The sequence below is a fragment of the Bacillus rossius genome, chromosome 3, assembly GCF_032445375.1.
Source record: "Bacillus rossius redtenbacheri isolate Brsri chromosome 3, Brsri_v3, whole genome shotgun sequence".
Lineage (NCBI taxonomy): Eukaryota > Metazoa > Arthropoda > Insecta > Phasmatodea > Bacillidae > Bacillus > Bacillus rossius.
In genome coordinates, this window is record NC_086332.1 from 20780025 (window position 1) to 20804982 (window position 24958).

At 37.8% G+C, this 24958-nt stretch overlaps 1 protein-coding gene across 3 annotated transcripts in view; it reads left to right on the forward strand.

The window, feature by feature from the left end:
* The window catches only part of LOC134530324 (UDP-glycosyltransferase UGT5-like), a 32124-nt gene continuing 7166 nt past the window's right edge, over window positions 1-24958 (forward strand). For 2 of the 3 annotated variants that reach the window (XM_063365055.1, XM_063365053.1), the window contains exons 1-2: window positions 1-124; window positions 4146-4389. In XM_063365055.1, coding sequence (XP_063221125.1) covers window positions 4146-4389 — 244 coding nt within the window. In that variant the 5' untranslated portion in view covers window positions 1-124. Of the gene's footprint in view, window positions 125-1576; window positions 1653-4145; window positions 4390-24958 lie in introns of those variants that run through there. The other variant, XM_063365054.1, reaches the window with a different exon arrangement.

A 24958-nucleotide genomic window follows, 5' to 3' on the forward strand; every position in this document is an offset into this window, starting at 1 on the left:
TCAGCTGGCAGTTGACCTCGGTCGCCGGTGGACGCAGGACCGCTCCTCTCGCCACTCACAACCGTGAATACTAGCGCAGCAGGTCGTCGTGTCTTGTCGTTTTACAGGACTTTCAGAATAAGAGGTACGTTGTCACGACAAAACGTTACAATCCTGACAAAAAATCAGTATGATATTTAAGTTACATTAATTCTGTAATGATATGTGTACAAAAGTACGGCGTTCCTGCACAATTTAGGCTTCTGGGAATAAAGACATAATAATAATAAAAGTAAAATTTCTAATATATAACTTTTATTTACGTATTAAATTCTTCTTATTAATGCAGCTGATGTAATCTAACCTACGTTTCACTTTAATTATTGTTTGTCTTATTTCCCCGAAAGCCGCACATAATGCATGGGCGTAGCTAACTTAAGTGTTATAAAAGCTGGCAAAACATATTTTGGAACATGACACATGGGAAAAAAAAAAACTAAAAAAGGAGGAAAGACCGATATATGTGGGGTCCGACACCCACCTGGCTAGCGAATATCGTTGACATGTCTCAGCAAAATATGTGATTTCTAGAATCAACACACATAGGTATGCTAAAGACATTTAAGTAGTATAGGAAAGTATGTCAGAGTACAGAAGCCGTGTGGTGGTGGTGGGGTCAATGACCCACCGACCTCTGATTTCACAGCGGCTATCTTGGATTCAAAAATTCCTCAAAATTCCTCAAAAATGACTCAAAATTTCTAAATATTTCCCGTATTTGCGGGGAAAATGTCCCTTTTGATAGAATTATTACCGGTTTTTGTCCAAAAAAATTCAAAAATTGAGATTTCGAAAAACCTCAAGAAAAATTTGCCTTAGAACACAAAATCCTAAGCATCCATGTCTACAGCCTCGGATATGCCTCTGACGTCATCTAGGATTATGACATTAGCGGTGGAATTTTCGTTACTGCCGCTATCTTAAATATCTTTATTATCTGATTTAAAAAATTAATTAAAGTTTAATAAAAAATCTCTAAAAAACACCATTGCAAATATCTTTACGGCCACCATCTTGGATTCAATAAATCTTGCATGTTTCGTTACTCCCGCCATCTTGGTTAAGTACGATGTCATCGATACACTTTTCCTTACGACCGTCATATTTGATTCTAGATAGTTTTCGTTACGGCCGCAACCTTGAAAAACTGTAAAATTTATGCTATAAAATCGGAAAAATTTTCAAAAGTGATAAAAAAATTATTAATCAAATTTTTATAAAATACAATTTAAAAATGCACTTAGGCCTTAAAGTCCTCGGTTCAAACCCGGTAACAGCAAAATATTATAAAAATGTCTATAGATCCTTTCTCCACGGAAACCACCTGCAGACTGACCTCCCACCACCAATACCAAGGTATATTTTTTTCATCAGCTGGTATGATGTCACATCTGCCATATTGTTTTCGTCTGCTGGAGGCATCCATCTTGTTTTCGTCTACTAGAGTGCGCCGCCATTATATTAGTTTCTGGAATTTTTTGATAAGATAAGAATATTGTATTAAGATAACGCAACATGATAATAGAATATAGACTATTTGCTCTTCGTATATAGATCTGTCGGCGCGTTTGCACACCGTGGCTGGGAATATATATTGGCTGTTGAATGCTCAGGTACGGAAACTTATTTACTTTTTGTGTATATGGTCCTCCGTTAAATGCCTGTTGGCTGAACGGTCAGATCTTCTGGCAAGTGAGCTGTAGATCCCTGGTTCGAATCCCGGCCGGATGTAGTGTTGTCCCTACACCTCCATACAGCGCAAGGTAATTACGGTTCTCAACGAAAATTCTGGCTTATCAACCCATCAACTTAGCTGTAACGTTTGTAATATTTATATATTATAGTTATGTGAAACAATTTATGTTCCTTGTCTATGGCATAATGTGAAGAGAACATTCAATCTCGATAAACGCCTGACACTCAACCATACAAAAACTTTTAAATCGGGTACCTTTGACTATTATTACTGTAAAAAAAAGTTATTCTTAGCAAGCAAGTTGTTAGAAAATATAGCTAGTTTAGGATAATAGCTTGCTAAGTTAGCATATAATTTATTTACAGTATTAGGTAATGCTAAAGTATGCAATGTTTTTTTTTAAATTGTTATCAATAGAAGGGTTGTTGTTTTATTAAATGACATAGGTTGTTCATAATGGCGTAAAAAAATTTGTGGCTATGTAATTGAATAAAAAACTGCAAATTTTGGAATACCTTCTTTATTTTCAATTCCGAGTTAAATATAGAATTCCGTAGCGAAGTACAGTTACATCAGCTAGTCGTAATATAAAAATGAGAACAAATAATATATATTTTCTCATTTAAAAGTAGTGTGTATCAACAACAATTTCTTCTTTCCATTTATTTTATCACAATTCATGATACCTACTATATAATATAATACACAAATATTTGAAATTAGATATTGGTTCAAGAAACAGAATATTGGTAGTAAAACAGAAGACAGGAGAAATGATGCCTATATTAATAATGTAAAAATTTACAAAAAATAAGCTGTATCGCATTTAGACTTATTATTTATTAATAAAATGCATTCATTGATTTACGATCCGTATTCCTATTTATTTAGTTTGTCAAGTTTGTGATCATGTAGCACGAATACGAAGAAAACGTTGCTGTTTACAAATAATTGTACATGTAGGTACTCAGTAGGTACCCTATAGATAGAAACCTGCAAAATTCGCGGATTCATTCGGTGATAGGCTAGAATTCAAACACAAATACCTCTTAGATAATTTTGCTATTGGATTACTGTTCATCTGGACGAATCTCAACCAGTTAAAACCCTCAACCAAAGAAGGATCGAATCATAGACAAACCAGCTGAGACGACTTACAAGTTGGCAGCCAATGTACTTGCGTTATTTGTCCGAGTGTACAGGGGTATGTGCAGTCTATCCTGAAGGCCATCGAAACCGCGATTTTTAGATTGTCTCTGCTTTGTAGGTTAGTAATCACCGCTGAAAATTGTATCGATCAGTCTGCGAATAATAAACTCATTTACAGGTGAAAATAATTTATTATAATAATTATCATAACGTGTTCATATAGTCAGCAATTTGCGTTCTCTGTTAATTTACCTGTTATTAAGGACAGTCTCTTTTTCGACAGAAGTTATGAAAATAAAAGTTAAAAAATAAGTATTTCGTGGGTACTTTTCTGAAAAAATAAACATTATTTTTTTTTAATAATACTACTATCGAAAAAGTCGTTAACTGGTATTAATGTCACATACCAAACTAACCGTTAGCACAAACTTACAGCATTTTAAATGTAGTTTACCTAACCTAACCCATTTTTCAAAACTAGTAAACAATTGTATATATTGCAACGCGTTCGAACAGAATCATCAAACAGAATCACAGGTACCCAATATACTATATTCAGAATTTTATTTTAATTATTTTCAGAAAAGCACCTATATTAGAAAATTACTGTTTGGTGATTTCTTTTAGTCCACAAATATCAGAAAAAAGTGTAATTTTCTTTGCCCACTACTTTTTGTAGAAGTAAAGTACACAGAATTGGTTCAATAATTATTTATTTTTATAGTATTATTTTGGAACAAGGAAATCAACTTTAAAAAAAAACTAGTTGTATACAGTGTGTGTTTATTGCACTGTTTTTCCAGTAAAATAAAATAGCATTGTCTGCAAGCAACGTACCTTTGTGATGAATTGCGTACCACCTAGGTATAACGATAAAACATTAAATAACAAGAGAAACAATAAAGTAATCAAAAAATCTTCATTAGTTAAAACAATTGTTTTTGTAATTTTTCGTAAGTTTGAAAAAAAAAACTATAAATTTGATGCAAAAAATAATTATTGCTAACGACACGTTGGTTATTTCATTTCCTTGTCGTTGAGCTTGAGGCTACCCCTTGAGGGATACTCATGTATCTCTTGCATTTCTTTTTTGGCCGCAAATTTTGACACCAAATGGTATTTGCTTTCTGTAAAATGCTGTAAAATGATCACACATCACTGACACTTTCATGACGTTTTGCTGGGATTTGTATCTGCTACGTTCTGCGGTTTGCATCTGCTAAGTTAATATCTGGATGCAACATTTGTGCTTGGACAACAGATGGCCGGTTGGTCGAGATGGCTGCTGCTCGCCCTTGTCGCACAAGCGCTGGGCAGGGCGCACACCGCCAGGATCCTGGGCGTGTATCCCATGCCCAGCAGAAGCCACCATGCAGTGATAAACTCACTGCTCAAGGAGTTGGCTGCGAGGGGCCACGAGGTCACCGTCATATCCAGCTTCCCTCCGGAGAAGCCACTCGCCAACTACACGCACGTCGACGTTGACGTCGACGTGAAGAAGTTGCGTGAGTAGAGTCGACATGGGCTAGTAGAAGATACAGTAAATTCACTGGCTTTCCTGGAAGGCATGCAAAACGTTCAGATTTAATTTGTATTCTTAAGGGCTCTGCCTATCTGTGTTAATGAGGGGGTAATTTTCTTATGGCATGGCTTTTCTGTACACAAAATAATAAAATTCTGGAAATAACTTTTTTGAATACTAAAAACGTTTCTATTTACCCTGTCATCGCGTTTCTTAATTGCTACTGGTTTCTGAGAATTTACTGTTTCTAGTTCACATTTGATAGCCTACGCAGTGAAGTGGCCGCCACCTTGTTGTATTTAATTGCTTTGTCGATCCTGTGATTTTCCCCTACACAATAATGAGCATATTTTTGATTTGGATATTTTAATGTAATGTAAAGTAAATAATAATATAAAAACAATATAAATGAGTACTACTGTTCATCCAAAGTCAAGTCACAACAGTTGAGTGCAATTTTTTTTTTTTTTGGCAGTATAGATGCACGTAGTGCCGACATGTTACGTGCGATAGCACGTAACCGGACGTATAAAAGGAATTGTCATTGCTTGTATAAACTTAATAATTTTTACCACTTGATAGTAGTTAAGTCAATAAAGTAAAGGGGTCCTTATAGTCGGCTTGCAAGTGTACATCTGTGGGATTTTTGATGATACAAGCATGGGAGTAGTATCAATCTCTTAGTTATAACATGGAGAATCAGTATTTGGATGGTGGACAGTAGACACTAGTGGCAGATTAATCTTATACTCAAAAAACAAAATGGCAGCCACTCTGCTGTACACGGTATTGGTTTTTCATGTTTAGCTCGTAAAATACAATATTTATGACAAAGTTTCTTCTTACAAAAAGTATTCAGTATTAAATTATACACAAAACATGTGCTTAGGGTATTTTGTGTACGACTGTCCTTTAACATAGAAATTTAGCTTTTAAATGAATAATTCACTCAGATGCTAGAAATCTCCAGTATTACTCGCCAATATCAGCTTCTGTAACTTTGTACATGTTATGTATGCATTTAAAATTTGTATGCATTCAATATTAAGCTAATATAAAATCTATTTTTGTTAGAGATAACTTGGAGAAGTAACTAGAAAAAAAACGTAATAATGGATGCTGCATATCATTGTAGTTTGGCGAAGAAGAGGAAGACAATAAATAATCCTAGTTGTGTCCTCTGTACCTCGTCATCGTCTGAAAAACTATTATCTCATCCATCTAGTGATACTTACAAGAAACTTGTGGATTGCATAGCTGAAAGACAATGTTATGGTGATGAACAATGCGAAAATATAGTAAACCAGTTTGATGATGATTTTAGTGTTGATTCTATGATAACACAAAAGATTGCATGGCATAGGTCGTGTTATCATCGTATAACCCATAAAAAGCATATTGGACTTTTAAGAAAGAAATACGAGGAAAGATTAAATGAGCCATTGCAAGAGGCATGTGCATCAACCTCAGAAAATTTTTCTATGAAACTAACAAGATCTCAAACAAGAAACTATATAAAAGAACAGTGTTTTTTTTTTGTGACAAGCCAGGTTCTAGAAGACTTAAATTAAGAAAAGTGTCGACTAATACTGCTGGGAAAAACTTGCGCCATGCTGTTGAAATAAATAATGATGACATTTTACGAGTACAGCATGGCGAAGCTGTAGACCCAAATGACGCTCATGCAATCTACGTGATGTACCACCCTAAATACTGGGCAAAAAATGTCACTAACATCCTTCGACCGAAGAATACGGACACAAAGCAACAGATTAATGATGTTGCTTCAATGGCAGTATGTGTAGAGTTTATAAATATATTGGAGCAGGAACTGTCTTCAGGAAAAATATTTGGAATGGATGTCCTGGAAGAAACGTATTTAAATATTTGTTCTTCAAACAATGTACAGCGTAATGCTATGACACGCAAACAACTTAAAGTTTTCATTGAAACAGAACTATCAGACAAAGACATTGAATTCTCTCGTCCAAACCAGGGTAACAAGCCGCAAAGAGTTTCAATGAAATGTACTAGAGACAAACTGATTGCTGAAGCGGAATGTTGTGCCGATGAAATGATGAGAGAATTGAATGTATTGCTTCAATATGCAAGCATTATAAGAAAACACATTTTTAAAGCAAAATCATGGACATTTAATGGTGTTATTCCAGAAAGTCTCACAGAAATTGTTCCACAAGGAATTGAAATGTTCTTTAAATGGTGTATAGCAGGGAAAAATACCATTAATGAAAATAAAATAACAAAGAACGAAGATGTACAGAGACGAGCAAGCAATATGTCACAGACGCTCATGTCAAACTGTCTTTCTCGAAGACAAGTAGAAAAGAAAACATCTTTAAGTTTCCACCACAGTCGAGAACTACCTCTTCAGGTGGCTTATGGCTTAACTATTCATAATACAACACGAAGTCAGTCTTTTATCAAACTCATGTATAACATTGGTTGCAGTATTTATTACTCAAGAGTCCTGAGAATTGAAACAGATATTGCAAGAAGTGTGGTTAATAGGATTATTAGCAATGATGGTGTATACATACCACCAGATTTGGTTACTGACAGGTTTATACATTGTGCTATGGACAATATTGACTTTTGTGAAGACACCGTTGATGGAAGAAAGACATTTCATGGGACAGCTGTAACTGTTTACCAAGATGTAAAAGAGTCTGATCGGCATGCTCCAATATCATTGGCCTCATCAAATAATTTGCCATTACCAAATCTTGAAGATGCCTTACCAAAAATACTGTATTGTACAAAACCTACGAACTGGAATACATTTTGTCCAGAACCAGTCGTTTCCAACATTGTCCAACAATAAGGTGAATTACTTAAAAAAGCAATATGTTTTGACAAAGTTTGGTTTCTGTTACGAAGATCCATATTGAATGATAATGATATATCTATATACTCTCCCACATGGATAGGGTATAACAGCTATTTAGGAGATTTGAAATGTGTTTCCAGAGTTTCATTGCTGCCAGTAATTCCAGAGCCTCCAACCAATAGTTCTGTTCAGTTAACAGTTATGAGGCAGCTTGAAAAACTAAACGAATATGTGAATAAAACGACAAACAAAGTTGTTGTTACTGCTGACATGGCAATTTATAAACCTTTAAAGCAGTTTGAAATGGCAAAAGAAGATTGCAAGGGCAAATGGATATTGAAGCCTGGAGAACTGCACATAATCATATCTCAACTTAGAACAATTGGTGAGTTTGTATGTGGAAGTGGAATACCAGAGCTGTGGGTGGAATGTGATTTGTACTCATCAGTGACTATGAAACAAATACTGGAGGGATGACACGTAAGGAGAGCTATTGAAGCCCGTTTAACAACTGCAACCACATTAAATATTCTTCTTCTAGAAGAATTTGACAAAGAACGACCGGGAAAAATTACATTGTTACAGCCTCTACTGGATGAACTGGCAGTAAGTTTACAATCTCACAATGAAACCAATATTAAACAAAACATGATGCGGTAATGTCTTTCATTAAAGAAAATAGGATACTTGAAGAAATTAAAAGATTTGTGAGTTCTAGAAAATCAGGGGAACCGGTCTTCAAGATGGCATGTTCATATATGGATATGGTACAGTCTATGTTGTGCTTTATCAGATATGTTAGAACATCTGATTGGAATCTCAGCCTGGCTGCTCTTCATGACTTTCTGAAATATTTCTTTGCTCTAAATATACTAAATTATGCATGGATGATTTCACTGTATCTTGCTGAGATGGATGGATTACAATCAACAGATCCAGATATCTGGAAAAACTTCATAGAGGGAAAATGGGTTGTCAATCGTAATGTTTTACCCTTCTATGCCCTAGGTGCAGATGAAGCTTTAGAGCACCAAAACTGTAAATTGAAAGTGCAAGGAGGACTGGTAGGTATTACACAAAATGATAATGCCAGAAATCGTTTCTTCCTTGTAAATCCCGAACTGAACAGAATTTCAAATGAGACAGAAATTTTGCTTGGGATGAAAACTGGTGGACAGACAAAACACCACGGGCTTCTAGATACTGCCCAAAAACCCCAGGATCGCAATGTATTGAAACTCAAAGATGCATTTATAAATTCTACCAACCCTTTTCAGTGTAAAAACCAACAACTTACCCACATTCTTACTCAAAGAGTGTTCCCGGAAGATGTGCAAGATTTTGTAAGTAACATAGAAGAAGTGGGTCAAAAGTTAGAGGAATCTTTTATGGCAGAGCGTGTAAATAGCAACAAAACACAATTTTGGTCTCCAATGAAGAAATATCCCACAAAAACTTGTAAAGCATCAGCGAAAAAGGTTAAAGTTGTCCTTAAAGACAAAATAGTATCTATGAAAACAGATCTCTCACTTATGTCTAGGCTATTGATATCATCTCGAAGCAGAGATGATATTGACATAAAGTTCAATCTGAGCAACTACGAATTTTCACCCCTCCCAAAATCATTGTTTGCTTGTGATGGGAAAATGCATCATTGTTCCAACAAATCAAATCTTGCAGCGATTTTGGAGTCATTGCCCTCAAATGAAGAACAGATTGATAGAAGTTCACCACTATCACATCCAACAGAAGACTCACAAGGATCGGACAAAATCGCGGCTATAATTGATGGAATGGCTCTACTGCACACTTACAATAAGCCTAACACAGTAAAAACGTGTCACGATCTAGGAATGCACTTAAGCGAGTGGATTGGTAAAAAATTGAATGCCTATAATTCAGTACATATTGTGTTTGACACGTATAAGGACAATTCATTAAAAAATGAAATGAGATGTATTCGGCAACTGAGCAGTGATCCCATCCGTTACAAAATAACGCCTGGAATGATAGTTAGCAAAACTTCAATGAAGAATTTGCTTGCTCATAATAAAAACAAAGATGTGCTAACAGAGTTCCTATCTAGTCACATATTACAATGGGGAGTGAGCAATAACAAGTCATATATAGTTAGTTGGAGGGATCAAGCTGCATCATCAGATGGAAACAGATGTTTCAAGCCTTCGGACCACACAGGAAGAAGCAGATACCAAAATCATACTTCACGGAGTATACGTGTCACTACAAGGATACAGAACAACACACGTTTATTCGCCAGATACAGATGTTCTGGTTTTAGCCTTAAGGCGATTTCCTCAAATGACATTACAATTTGGAATTTTCCTTGGTCAGGGAATGAAAAGGTTTGTTGACATAGCCCCTATCCACAAGTCATTGGGATTACTCAAATCTGCTGCTCTCCCTGGACTTCATGCCTTATCAGGTTCAGATGTCACTGGGTCATTTGCCAATAAAGGGAACCTTAAGTGGAGGAAAGCATTGTACAACACCCACTCTTCCAAATGATGTCAGAAACGCTTTGGAGTCATTTGTTTGTCAATTATATATTCCAAAAACTACAATGACTGAGATTGGAGATGTGCGATGGTGGCTTATCACAAAAAAAAACAATGTCAAGATTAAAATCTTCCATCAACAAAAGCTGCACTAACTCCAGCACTGTTAAGAGCTCATATTCAGGCACTTAAGTGGAATCAAGATATCAAACAAAACCCAGTTATACCGTCACCACTCAGCTTCGGATGGACGTACGTTGGAGGAACGTTTGAACCAATCGTGTGCACCTTGCCTTGTGTTCCAGACCTTATGGCAGAGCTTTGTATTTGCACGTGCTCCCTACGTCGCTGTTGTCCACCATGCACCTGTCTCACGTATGGACTAAAGTGCACAGAAATGTGTATATGTGAAGGCGATCCAGAACTATGTGGAAACTCTAAGGATACAGAAGACATAGATGAATGCAATGAATCAACTATAGAAAGTGATGACGAGATTTAGAATGCAGATTTTATTTGATAAATCTTGCTTTAGTAAAATGCAGTATACATATGTTAGATATTTGTGTAAACTTTGAAGTCTACTTATGTTTTAGATAATGTAATTAATTTGAAAATGTTAGTATTTTTTCTTTAAAAGAAAAAAAAACACTGAGTACTTTTTGGAAAACAAAATAATAAATTATTCATTTAAAAGCCGAATTTCTGTGTTAATGGTCAGCTGTACACAAAATACCCTAAGAACATGTTTTGTGTATAATTTAATACTGAATACATTTTTGTAAGAATGATTTTGTCGTAAATATTGTATTTTACGAGCTAAACATGAAAAACCAATACTATGTACAGCAGAGTGGCTGCCATTTTGTTTTTTGTGTATAAGATTAATCTGCCACTAGTGTCACCTGTCCACCATCCAAATACTGATTATCCATGTTATAACGAAGAGATTAATACCACTCCCATGCTTGTATCATCAAAAATCCCACAGGACATAGTTTTTGTACATTTGCAAGCACACTATTAAAAACTATTAATTTTTGATTGTACATGAGGTTAAGAACCATGATACAATACTGGAACCTCATTTAAATTCATATGACCTGACATTACTTAAAAGCCATTATTAAATTTTTAAAATACAAGTGAGAAAATTAAGTTAGTACTTACTTGACTAGAATATTTAATCAATATTATTATTTATTTAATATGAATTTAATTATATAAATGACATCATTCTATTTTGTTATTAACTAATGTAATAAGAATTAAATATCATGTGAATAAATGTACATATATATTTATAAATATGTTGCTTTTATTGATGAAATATTACTGGTTTCTTTTACTCTGCTATCACTAAGAACAAGATATTGCTAATTTATTTTTAGTAGCTTTTATATGTTTCACTTTGTGTTAAGCGTTGGTGGTGAGGGGGTCAAATTGTATTATGTAGCCTCACTTTCAGGGTGTAATATAATGTCGGAGTTCCTAGATATTACTAATAATGTCTTTGGTCAATCCTCTTGGTTGCCACCATGTAGAAAACCACGTGGACCCAGCGGAGACTCTAGTTAACCGGGACGTGACGTGACCTTTGTCGTCTGCTCTCCTGCTCTCGGCGTATCGGCACGCTACTTACTATTTACAAAAAATTGTGTAATATGTTGTCTCTTTAGGCATCCCACATGTCTCAACCTCTGCGTCATAAAACACATGGTCGCCTAAAAGATTCACTATGTTAACTGTAAAAATTTGGTTCTGTTGGCTGTAACTCTCTTGTTCATTAATAAGAGAATTCACTATGAAATTAAGATTGTTTGAATAGGTACGTCACGGAATTCAAACCAATTGAAGTCCAGGATACCACGCAACCTGCTCTAAGTTCAGCGATAATCTACTATATCAAAAATAATTAAACGGGAGAAGAATTATTTAGGTAAAGCAGACTACCACATTAAGAAGGCCTACAGGAGAGACAAGAAGATTTATAGAATGCTTTGGTAATGTAAGGGAACTAACAGTGGACATTCTATAGAAGCAGTGTGAAGATGTACCGAGATATAGCCAAGACCATGGCTGCAGTTTGCCGGAATCCTCCTGCCTCTGCATGCTACCCACGCTCTGCGTTCTGCTGAAATGTGCCATCTCGCGTTCTGCGTGCCGCACTGCCACTGGCTAGAGGCAATCACAGTTCGTTCGCCAGACTTATCTCCTAACACCAGGGACAGGGTAGAACCATGAGTAGAGACCCGGAAAATTCGCGGGTTCAATGACCTCCAGGATAGACTCCAATATCCTCTACACACTCGGGCAAATGCCAACTGCTCATTGGCTGCTGACTTGTGAGTCGTCTTGACTGTGTGGCCTGTGATTCGACACTTCTATGAGTGAGGGTCTCTAATTGGCCCTCAGTCCTCCAGATTAACAGTGAACCAATGGCAGAAGCAGCACTAAGGTATAATTATTTGAATTTTAGCATAACACGAAATGAACCCAAGAATTTTCCGGGTCTCGAGCCATGAGCTACGGGTGTGTGCACGGAGGTTCCAGGTTCAGGTCTCGATAGGGTTAAGAGCCTGCAGCAACACATCCCATCTAACTTGGATGAATAAATCGGAATTCTCTCGCATGGGAGTTCAGGTCTAATAGAGCAAGGACTACGAAATCGAGAACACAGTGTTTCCAAGAAATCAAAACTCAAAGGTTCTACAAAAGACAGCAAATGTAAATGGATCAGTAATGAAAAATTTAATGTCATTGGGGCACGATGAGCATCCTACCTTGAGTCGTTATCTCAAGAAGCTGAGTGGAGCACTGCGCACAATGGCCACAGTGTGTCCGGCCACGGAACTAATGACAGCTGGGTTACTGCAGACCATGCCATAGGCCAAACAAACACTTCAATAATACCGTTAAAATAAAATATAGACCCTTTTACAATAAACATGTTTAGTTATTAAGTTACTTCAATTTAAAAGATGGTAAAAGAGATTTTGGATTGGGGTGCATTCCGAAATACCATGAGCATAGCACGGCTCCATCATTATTATATTGTTTAAACATGCTGAAAAAGGAAATCTCTACACTTGGAGCAGTAATTTAAAAATTACAAAATTGACATATGATTATATTAAAGGAACGTGCATTGATTTTGCATAATAAATCTGCATACGTGTGCGGGGCGCGATGAAAGGGTGGCCGTTATCCAGATTGGAGTGAAATATTTCAACTCTAAAAAGACAAGCCAAGGTTTTTTCATCTCGTAGGTCCCTTGTCTTTTTTCCGACTTTGTCAGGGCAAAACAAGCGTAATCAATAGGTATAAAGGTGTTAGCCTCCCAATTTACTAGGATTGCCCCTTGAGCTACAGAATATGATTCTACCAGGAGTGCAAACCACCGCATGAAATCTTGCGAACTTAAAACAAGCTTTGATGCAACCCGTTGTTTTAAATTCACAAATGCCCTTTATTGTTCTTCTGCTCAACGGAATTCTATGTTTGTATTTCTGAAAGTGTTCGATGGTGAAATAATGGTAAAAAAAAATTGCCGTATTCGCCTATTAAACCCAGAAAACACTAAACGCTCTTATGTTTCTTGGATGCAAAAATTTGTGATACTATCCGGATCCATGATTTCTCGCCCTATAATAAAAAATGGCCAGTAGTATGTATTGGTTCCTCCGGGCACAGGGTCCAGGGTGTGGTGTCTGTGGTGTTTTCCGCCATATTGGATTGTGACGTCACGGCGGCCATCTTGGATGGTTGTGACCTTGACCTTTGACCTTGACCTTGACCCCGGTGGCCATCTTGGATCCGCCATTTTTGATGACGTCATTGTGTGTTCTCGAAAATTCCGGCGATGTGTTTTCCGCCATATTGGATGATGACGTCACCGTTGCAATTTTCGTTACGGCCGCCATCTTTAAATTTTTTATTTATTATCCGATTTTAATGAAATTTGTTTTAAAAATTATAAAAAAAATTAAATAATAAAATTTTAATACATTATTTATAAAAATTGTACTTTTACGACACGGAGTTCGGAGTCCTCGGTTCGAACCCGACGAGTGCAAAAATAAATTTAAAATGGCGACCGATCCTTCCCCCTAGGTGACTGCAGGCAGACTGACTCCCACCACTTTTTTTTCAAAGCATATATAACATCATCTAGTATGACGTCATGACCGCCATCTTGTCTGCGATGCTGGAAGCCATCATCATTGTATCGTCGGCTAGAGTGCGCTGACGCCATGTTAGTTTAATTCTTACCCGCTAGAGTGCAGTAATCATTTATTACTAAGGTGTCCGCCATCTTGTCATTTGGCCGCCATCTTGAAAATCCGTAATTATTTAGCTAGAAATTCGGGAAAAATTCCAAAATTCATTAAATGAATCACTCATTAACTTACATATCGATTCGATCTGCTCCTGTTCTCGGTTCGATACCCGAACTATGCAATAATGTTTAATTTTATGTAAAAAATAATAATTGCAATAAACCATGTTCAACATATTTAAAGAGACTCTAAATCCTCTACTACCATCATCCTATCAGACATCAAGACCACCATATTGGAAATTCGTAATTTTAATGCTAGAGATTCGGGAAAAAGTTCAAAATTCATTAAATAAATTTGTTATCTATATACTGATTGATTAGATCGAATAAGGTCCTTGGTTCGATCCCTGGCCGATACAAAACAACTTTAATTTTAAAAAATACCACAAAAGCGACAGGTTTGAGAAAATAAAAACACCACAAGTTCTTTTAAAACAATTTATTACATAAATTCAATACACTACTACAAGTACAAAAAAACACTGACAAATTACCAAAGCCTTTTGGATTCCTCGTTTCAAACAGTCTTCTTATTGTACGGACTAAGCCTTTTACATGACTTTAAATGTCTATCCGATCCGTTCACTACCGCAGCCAGAGACGGACTGAAGTCCATATCACCAGGGTCTCACTTATATAGACTCATCAGTCGGTACAACACATGAGTCAAAACAAGAACCATGTTCATTATACGTCTCGGAGCATTTTTTATAATGAAGATGTAAGCTATCAAGACGTGAAATTAGTTTTTTGCACTTATTGCACTGAAATTGTATTCTTTTAACATTATTAGAACAACTGCTTCTTTCATGTCTGCGAGCATTTGAGGTGATAGTAAATGATGCGTCACAGTATTTGCACTGACGCAATGTACGCTCTTCATTAGTTTAAGAATCCATTGCTGACGATGAAACTTCGGATGATGGTGGTATCACGTCTGTTGAAATCTCCTCCAATGTTGACATCGTCGTTGCACACGGGATCTGCTCCTTCTCCGTCGTAGCTGTCGTCAAGGTTCCCGTAGTCGATGGTACAACCTCCGAGTTCAACGTTAAAGACGGTAAAGATGCCATCGAGGTCTCAAGAACAGCTACTTGACACGACTTATGCACCAGAAGAAATAAACTAGGTGATCCTTACACCGCCGTCGTCAAAAACAAACTGAGCGTCCTGCTGTCTAGGACTCGCTTATATACATGCACCGTATGGAATAATACGCTAGTCAAATCAAGAACCATGTACAATAATACTAGAGTCAAATCCACAAATTAAAAAAGAGGATCATTTGATCAAAAAAAAATTCGATCTCTCCAATATACGCCAGGCTCCAAGAGCTACAATTCACGTCACCAGATCCATCTACATTTTGCTCCTTTGCTTCAATTGACCATTAGCTGCAAGTGCTCCAACAGCTCCATCAGCTTCAACACGTAATGTACGCAATGTACGCGCAATACATGCAATTTACACGCAATAAATGTAATGATTACACAGTACACACAGGAAACGGAACGTACACACAGTACACACAGGAAACGGAATGTACACACAGTACACACAGGAAACTAAACGGACACACAGTACACACAGGAAACGGAACGTACACACAGTACACACAGGAAAATGAACGTACACACAGTACACACAGGAAACTGAACGTACACACAGTACACACAGTACACACAGGAAACGGAATGTACACACAGTACACACAGGAAACTAAACGGACACACAGTACACACAGGAAACGGAACGTACACACAGTACACACACAAAAATGAACGTACACACAGTACACACAGGAAAATGAACGTACACACAGTACACACAGGAATCTGAACGTACACACAGTACACAAACAGGAAACGGAACGTACACACAGTACACACAGGAAACTAAACGTACACACAGTACACACACAGGAAACGGAACGTACACACAGGAAACGGAACGTACACACAGTACACACAGGAAACTGAACGTACACACAGTAGACACAGAAAACGTAATGATCACACATACAGTAGCGGAAACACACACAGGCTTAGTTGGAAATCAGAATACAAGAAATTAAAAACATTAAATTTTTACTTTCAATATTTTATTACCTCTCAACATTACACAAATACAAGTAAAAGAAGCCATTATTGTATGTAGCCAGCTTTCCTCAGTTCTTTGAGTATGAAGGATATTTCTTTGATGCACGGATAGTTTCCTGCACAAAGCGAGCCATGTAGAAGTCTTAGCCGGTCAACCAATATGTTTGGATCTTTCCATGATGTGTAATCAATCTCTTCTACCACCATCTTACTTGCTTGTTTATTATAAATACTTTTAATATCACAATCATCCCAGTGATCATAATAAGCATTATCAGATTTATTTATTATAACACGACGTTTCCATCGTTTCGGTCTCAGGACATCGCCACATTCTTCTATCTTGTCAGCTCTAGGTGCTTCATCACAGTCTATGCCTTTGTCAACAGCCTCAGAGTCACTGTAACAATCACTGTAGAAGACATCCTCTTCACCCAGATTACCGTATGAATTCGCTATCGATGATGTCGAAGTGTCTTCATCGTCTTCATGCTTCCTTTTTAGGAGTCCATCATTTTTACAAAGAATGGAGGATCTACTGAATATAGGCTTGAATGTATTCTCACTTTTCACGGTGTTGATACTTCCATTAGTTTCAGTCTTCCCGAAGCCATTAGCATCCTTCAATTTATGTTCTTCCTCACGATCGGGTGAGCTAATACCATCACGCTCAGGACAAGGAAAATTATTGTCATAATGCAGATCACTCTTCTTTAGTCTAGTGGATCCATCGGTGTCCTCTATGCCGTAAGTAGTCTTGACTTTACATGTTCTACCATGTCTTTTTAAGCTGTCAATTCGTGTTAACAACCTGCTACAACGATTACAGCTTAACATGTTGCGTAGTGAGTTTCTAGCACAATCATTCTTCTCATGACGTCTAGCATTCCTTCTCATGACAAAATCCTTGCCACAGTATCTACAGCGGCTTCCTTCCGATTCAGCTATAGATAACAAACCACGATCCATGGTAGCTTCTGTGACTAATGTTAGATACAAACTGTCAGTTTTCTTCAATTGGAACCATTTCTTAAATAGAGTTTTTGAAATATTTAATCAGCGAGAGTTAAGTTATCTAATGCAAAGCAAATTTGTAAATAGTTCCGGCTGTCGTCAACAGATGGCGCCACGTGTTGCTTGCAGGTAAATAATATATATTTCATTAATGTGGGATGAGGAACGCTCACTATCGATCGCAAAGGGAGGTTGGCTTCGATAGTATCCAAGGAGAAAAAGTTCGTCCTTCCTGCTTGTGCTTCTCAGATTTCTCACGGTCCGCAATCTTGGATTACGACGTCACGGCGGCCATATTGGATGGGTGTGACCTTAACCTTTTACCGAAACCGCAGGAATGATCGCAAGCACACGGATTAACCATCAAAATATTGATAAGAATAATCAGGAGCACACAGAGAAAACCATCATAATATTGGCAAGAATAATCAGGAGCACACGGAGAGAACCGCCACAAGTTTTCATTGATATCATTAAAATACAAAAAAAAAATTTAAAAAAAAATAAAAAATAAAAACTAAAAAAAATAAATTCAAACATTCTGGCTTGTACTAGAACTCTATCTTTGCTCAACAATGAGAAGTTCACAAGCTAGCAGAATGTTTGAATTTTTTTTTTTCGTTTTTATTTTTTATTTTTTATTAATTTTTTTTGTATTTTAATGATATCAATGAAAACTTGTGGCGGTTCTCTCCGTGTGCTCCTGATTATTCTTGCCAATATTATGATGGTTTTCTCTGTGTGCTCCTGATTATTCTTATCAATATTTTGATGGTTAATCCGTGTGCTTGCGATCATTCCTGCGGTTTCGGTAAAAGGTTAAGGTCACACCCATCCAATATGGCCGCCGTGACGTCGTAATCCAAGATTGCGGACCGTGAGAAATCTGAGAAGCACAAGCAGGAAGGACGAACTTTTTCTCCTTGGATACTATCGAAGCCAACCTCCCTTTGCGATCGATAGTGAGCGTTCCTCATCCCACATTAATGAAATATATATTATTTACCTGCAAGCAACACGTGGCGCCATCTGTTGACGACAGCCGGAACTATTTACAAATTTGCTTTGCATTAGATAACTTAACTCTCGCTGATTAAATATTTCAAAAACTCTATTTAATAAATGGTTCCAATTGGAGAAAACTGACAGTTTGTATCTAACATTAGTCACAGAAGCTACCATGGATCGTGGTTTGTTATCTATAGCTGAATCGGAAGGAAGCCGCTGTAGATACTGTGGCAAGGATTTTGTCATGAGCATGAATGCTAGACGTCATGAGAAGAATGATTGTGCTAGAAACTCACTACGCAACATGTTAAGCTGTAATCGTTGTAGCAGGTTGTTAACACGAATTGACAGCTTAAAAAGACATGGTAGAACATGTAAAGTCAAGACTACTTACGGCATAGAGGACACCGATGGATCCACTAGACTAAAGAAGAGTGATCTGCATTATGACAATAATTTTCCTTGTCCTGAGCGTGATGGTATTAGCTCACCCGATCGTGAGGAAGAACATAAATTGAAGGATGCTAATGGCTTCGGGAAGACTGAAACTAATGGAAGTATCAACACCGTGAAAAGTGAGAATACATTCAAGCCTATATTCAGTAGATCCTCCATTCTTTGTAAAAATGATGGACTCCTAAAAAGGAAGCATGAAGACGATGAAGACACTTCGACATCATCGATAGCGAATTCATACGGTAATCTGGGTGAAGAGGATGTCTTCTACAGTGATTGTTACAGTGACTCTGAGGCTGTTGACAAAGTCATAGACTGTGATGAAGCACCTAGAGCTGACAAGATCGAAGAATGTGGCGATGTCCTGAGACCGAAACGATGGAAACGTCGTGTTATAATAAATAAATCTGATAATGCTTATTATGATCACTGGGATGATTGTGATATTAAAAGTATTTATAATAAACAAGCAAGTAAGATGGTGGTAGAAGAGATTGATTACACATCATGGAAAGATCCAAACATATTGGTTGACCGGCTAAGACTTCTACATGGCTCGCTTTGTGCAGGAAACTATCCGTGCATCAAAGAAATATCCTTCATACTCAAAGAACTGAGGAAAGCTGGCTACATACAATAATGGCTTCTTTTACTTGTATTTGTGTAATGTTGAGAGGTAATAAAATATTGAAAGTAAAAATTTAATGTTTTTAATTTCTTGTATTCTGATTTCCAACTAAGCCTGTGTGTGTTTCCGCTACTGTATGTGTGATCATTACGTTTCCTGTGTGTACTGTGTGTACGTTCCGTTTCCTGTGTGTAGGGGAAGGTCGGGTAATACCGGACAGCGGGTGATACCGGACAGTACCAGTTTCCAGAGGTGCGCGCTAGGGGCAGCACCAGTCGGTCGTTTGTCTCGTAGGTCTCTGTGAAGGACACGCAGTGTCGCCATTATGAGTTCGTGCGTTGTCTGCTTGTTGAGTAGTGCTACGTTTTATTGATTTTAGGCCAAGATCTTCTGCACGAAGATAACTTTGCCGGGTTGTTACAACATAACAAGTAAGATATTTATAAGTTTAAGTATAGTAACTTGTGTACTAACCATTTATATATTACCATACAGTGTAACATCTGTGTGCGACAAATACTAAATATTTTATGACGTAATTTCGATGGCATGTCCGTCGGGTAATATCGGACAACCTGCTGGAGGGTTATATCGGACGGTTGCGGGTGGTATCGGACACAATGGTAGAGTAATTTCCCGTCTATTCTGATTCAAGTATTCTTTCTATTTGCAGAAAATGGAGAAAAGAAGGGGAAGGTGGAAAGAAGAAGATATGAAATTAGCAGTAGAGCATGTTATAAATAAAGAAATGAGCATTAGAGAAGCAAGTGAACAATTTTCTGTTCCGAAGAGTACACTAGGTGATCGACTCATTAAACTTGGTTCGGGAAATGAGGCAATTATGAAACCACACATGGGTACTTTCAGTAATACATTCAGTGATGCACACGAGGAGCAGTTATACAACCATGTTAAAGCTTTAGATAGACAACTCATGCCATTAACTCGAGATGAATTTCTTAAATTATCTTTTGACTTGGCAGAACACCTAAATATTGATCATCGCTTCAATAAGCAAAAAGAGAGGGCTGGGAAAGACTTCTATTATGAGTTCATGAAGAGGCACCCCGATTTGAGCCTAAGGTCTGCAGAATCCACAAGTTTGCAGCGAGCTGCAGGGTTTAATAAAGAACAAGTTGATCGGTTTTATGAAAAGCTGACTGAATTAATGGACAAATATTCATTTAGTCCATCGCGGATCTTTAATGCAGATGAAACTGGGGTATCCTGTGTTCACAACAATCAACTGAAAGTCATGACAATAAAGGGAAAGAAACAAGTGGGGAAATTAACATCAGGCGAAAGAGGAAGAAATGTAACTGTTCTCTTATGCATCAATGCTTCTGGAGACATGTTTGTTCCCCCACTCTTTGTTTTCCCCAGAGTTCGCATCGATAAGGATCTCACTAAAGATGCTCCTGTTGGAAGTGTGTTTGACGGACAACAAAGTGGTTGGATAACCAAAGATGGATTCCTAAAATGGTTCAAATTATTTGTTGAACGAGTTGTGCCAAGTGAAAAGAACCCTACACTGTTAATTGTTGATGGTCATTCAAGTCACAAGGACTTAGAAGTGATTCTGTTTGCTCGTTCCCACCACGTCCATATCCTGAGTTTACCACCTCATACAACTCACAAAATGCAACCACTGGACAGAGTAGTTATGAAGCCATTTAAGAATGCTTTCAATGAAGCATGTTCTTTGTGGATGCGAAAATATCCAAAGCTGAAAATTGCTCTCAAGGACATAGCTGGACTGGTTAACTATGCATTAGCAAAAGTCTGCAGAATGGAACTCGCTCAATCAGCATTCATGTGCACTGGAATTTACCCACTCAACCGTAGCATATTCACAGACTTGGATTTCCATACTAGTTTGAATGACTTACCAATCACTGTTCAAGAAGAATCTCCACCGTGTGTTCGAAGACAGAGTTCACCAGAGCCTTCAACTTCAGATCAAGCAGTAGGTCTAACAACACAGCAAATGTCAACTCCATCATGCTCCAGAATGGAAGGTTCTGAAAGCACTGTACTGCACACTTCAGCCTTCACTGTAGTAGAACAAATTTCTCCACTTCCTAGCAGTGCAGTTGCCAAGTTGGCCTCACGAAAACGACGGGGAGACAGAAGTGAAGTTCTAACATCTAGCCCATACAAAAATGAGCTTGAAGCAAAAAGATGCAAGTTGAATGTGAATCAAAAGTCGCAAACCACTAAGAAACTAAAAGGGAAACATCTCAGAAAAACATCAATGCATAGAACACCCCAACCAAAAGTTCCATGTGCAACAAACGAAGAGACTACTGACTGTATCATTTGCGGTGAAAATTTCAGTGAGGATTGGATACAATGTACCATATGTAAAGGATGGGCACATGAAAACTGTGCTGACCTTGAAGGGGATGCTGTATTTTATAAGTGTGATGTTTGTAAGAAAACCTAAATGTTATTTACAGGCGGTATTTTGTAAAAATCTGAAGGGGAAATGACTGTCCGATATAACCCTCCAGTTTACTGAAACTTCCAAATACCACTGTTTGTTCAAATGTAAAATACTAATATTTCTAAATGTTTTGGCCCATTTTCTTTATTAGGCATTATAAATAATTAAAGTACAATTCCAGAGACATATGTACATTTCATTTTTTGCAGTAAGTTATATTTTTATTAAAAGAAAACCTAAGGTGTCCGGTACTGCCCGACCTTCCCCTACTGTGTGTACGTTCAGTTTCCTGTGTGCACTGTGTGTACGTTCCGTTTCCTGTGTGTACTGTGTGTACGTTCAGTTTCCTGTGTGCACTGTGTGTACGTTCCGTTTCCTGTGTGCACTGTGTGTACGTTCCGTTTTTCTGTGTGCACTGTGTGTACGTTCAGTTTCCTGTGTGTACTGTGTGTACGTTCCGTTTCCTGAGTGTACTGTGTGTACGTTCAGTTTCCTGTGTGTGTACTGTGTGTACGTTCCGTTTCCTGTGTGTACTGTGTGTACGTTCCGTTTCCTGTGTGTACTGTGTGTACGTTCAGTTTCCTGTGTGTACTGTGTGTACGTTCCGTTTCCTGTGTGTACGTTCCGTTTCCTGTGTGTGTACTGTGTGTGTACTGTGTGTACGTTTAGTTTCCTGTGTGTACTGTGTGTACGTTCCGTTTCCTGTTTGTGTACTTTGGGTACGTTCAGTTTCCTGTGTGTACTGTGTGTACGTTCATTTTCCTGTGTGTACTGTGTGTACGTTCCGTTTCCTGTGTGTACTGTGTGTCCGTTCAGTTTCCTGTGTGTACTGTGTGTACGTTCCGTTTCCTGTGTGTACGTTCCGTTTCCTGTGTGTGTACTGTGTGTACGTTTAGTTTCCTGTGTGTACTGTGTGTACGTTCCGTTTCCTGTTTGTGTACTGTGTGTACGTTCAGTTTCCTGTGTGTACTGTGTGTACGTTCATTTTCCTGTGTGTACTGTGTGTACGTTCCGTTTCCTGTGTGTACTGTGTGTACGTTCAGTTTCCTGTGTGTACTGTATGTACGTTCATTTTCCTGTGTGTACTGTGTGTACGTTCCGTTTCCTGTGTGTACTGTGTGTCCGTTTAGTTTCCTGTGTGTACTGTGTGTACATTCCGTTTCCTGTGTGTACTGTGTGTACGTTCCGTTTCCTGTGTGTACTGTGTGTACGTTCAGTTTCCTGTGTGTACTGTGTGTACGTTCATTTTCCTGTGTGTACTGTGTGTACGTTCCGTTTCCTGTGTGTACTGTGTGTCCGTTTAGTTTCCTGTGTGTACTGTGTGTACATTCCGTTTCCTGTGTGTACTGTGTGTACCTTCCGTTTCCTGTGTGTACTGTGTAATCATTACATTTATTGCGTGTAAATTGCATGTATTGCGCGTACATTGCGTACATTACGTGTTGAAGCTGATGGAGCTGTTGGAGCACTTGCAGCTAATGGTCAATTGAAGCATAGGAGCAAAATGTAGATGGATCTGGTGACGTGAATTGTAGCTCTTGGAGCCTGGCGTATATTGGAGAGATCGAATTTTTTTTTGATCAAATGATCCTCTTTTTTATTTTGTGGATTTGACTCTAGTATTATTGTACATGGTTCTTGATTTGACTAGCGTATTATTCCATACGGTGCATGTATATAAGCGAGTCCTAGACAGCAGGACGCTCAGTTTGTTTTTGACGACGGCGGTGTAAGGATCACCTAGTTTGTTTCTTCTGGTGCATAAGTCGTGTCAAGTAGCTGTTCTTGAGACCTCGATGGCATCTTTACCGTCTTTAACGTTGAACTCGGAGGTTGTACCATTGACTACGGGAACCTTGACGACAGCTACGACGGAGAAGGAGCAGATCCCGTGTGCAACGACGATGTCAACATTGGAGGATATTTCAACAGACGTGATACCACCATCATCCGAAGTTTCATCGTCAGCAATGGATTCTTCAACTAATGAAGAGCGTACATTGCGTCAGTGCAAATACTGTGACGCATCATTTACTATCACCTCAAATGCTCGCAGACATGAAAGAAGCAGTTGTTCTAATAATGTTAAAAGAATACAATTTCAGTGCAATAAGTGCAAAAAACTAATTTCACGTCTTGATAGCTTACATCTTCATTATAAAAAATGCTCCGAGACGTATAATGAACATGGTTCTTGTTTTGACTCATGTGTTGTACCGACTGATGAGTCTATATAAGTGAGACCCTGGTGATATGGACTTCAGTCCGTCTCTGGTTGCGGTAATGAACGGATCGGATAGACATTTAAAGTCATGTAAAAGGCTTAGTCCGTACAATAAGAAGACTGTTTGAAACGAGGAATCCAAAAGGCTTTAGTAATTTGTCAGTGTTTTTTTTTTGTACTTGTAGTAGTGTATTGAATTTATGTAATAAATTGTTTTAAAAGAACTTGTGGTGTTTTTATTTTCTCAAACCTGTCGCTTTTGTGGTATTTTTTAGAATTAAAGTTGTTTTGTATCGGCCAGGGATCGAACCAAGGACCTTATTCGATCTAATCAATCAGTATATAGATAACAAATTTATTTAATGAATTTTGAACTTTTTCCCGAATCTCTAGCATTAAAATTACGAATTTCCAATATGGTGGTCTTGATGTCTGATAGGATGATGGTAGTAGAGGATTTAGAGTCTCTTTAAATATGTTGAACATGGTTTATTGCAATTATTATTTTTTACATAAAATTAAACATTATTGCATAGTTCGGGTATCGAACCGAGAACAGGAGCAGATCGAATCGATATGTAAGTTAATGAGTGATTCATTTAATGAATTTTGGAATTTTTCCCGAATTTCTAGCTAAATAATTACGGATTTTCAAGATGGCGGCCAAATGACAAGATGGCGGACACCTTAGTAATAAATGATTACTGCATTCTAGCGGGTAAGAATTAAACTAACATGGCGTCAGCGCACTCTAGCCGACGATACAATGATGATGGCTTCCAGCATCGCAGACAAGATGGCGGTCATGACGTCATACTAGATGATGTTATATATGCTTTGAAAAAAAGTGGTGGGAGTCAGTCTGCCTGCAGTCGCCTAGGGGGAAGGATCGGTCGCCATTTTTAATTTATTTTTGCACTCGTCGGGTTCGAACCGAGGACTCCGAACTCCGTGTCGTAAAAGTACAATTT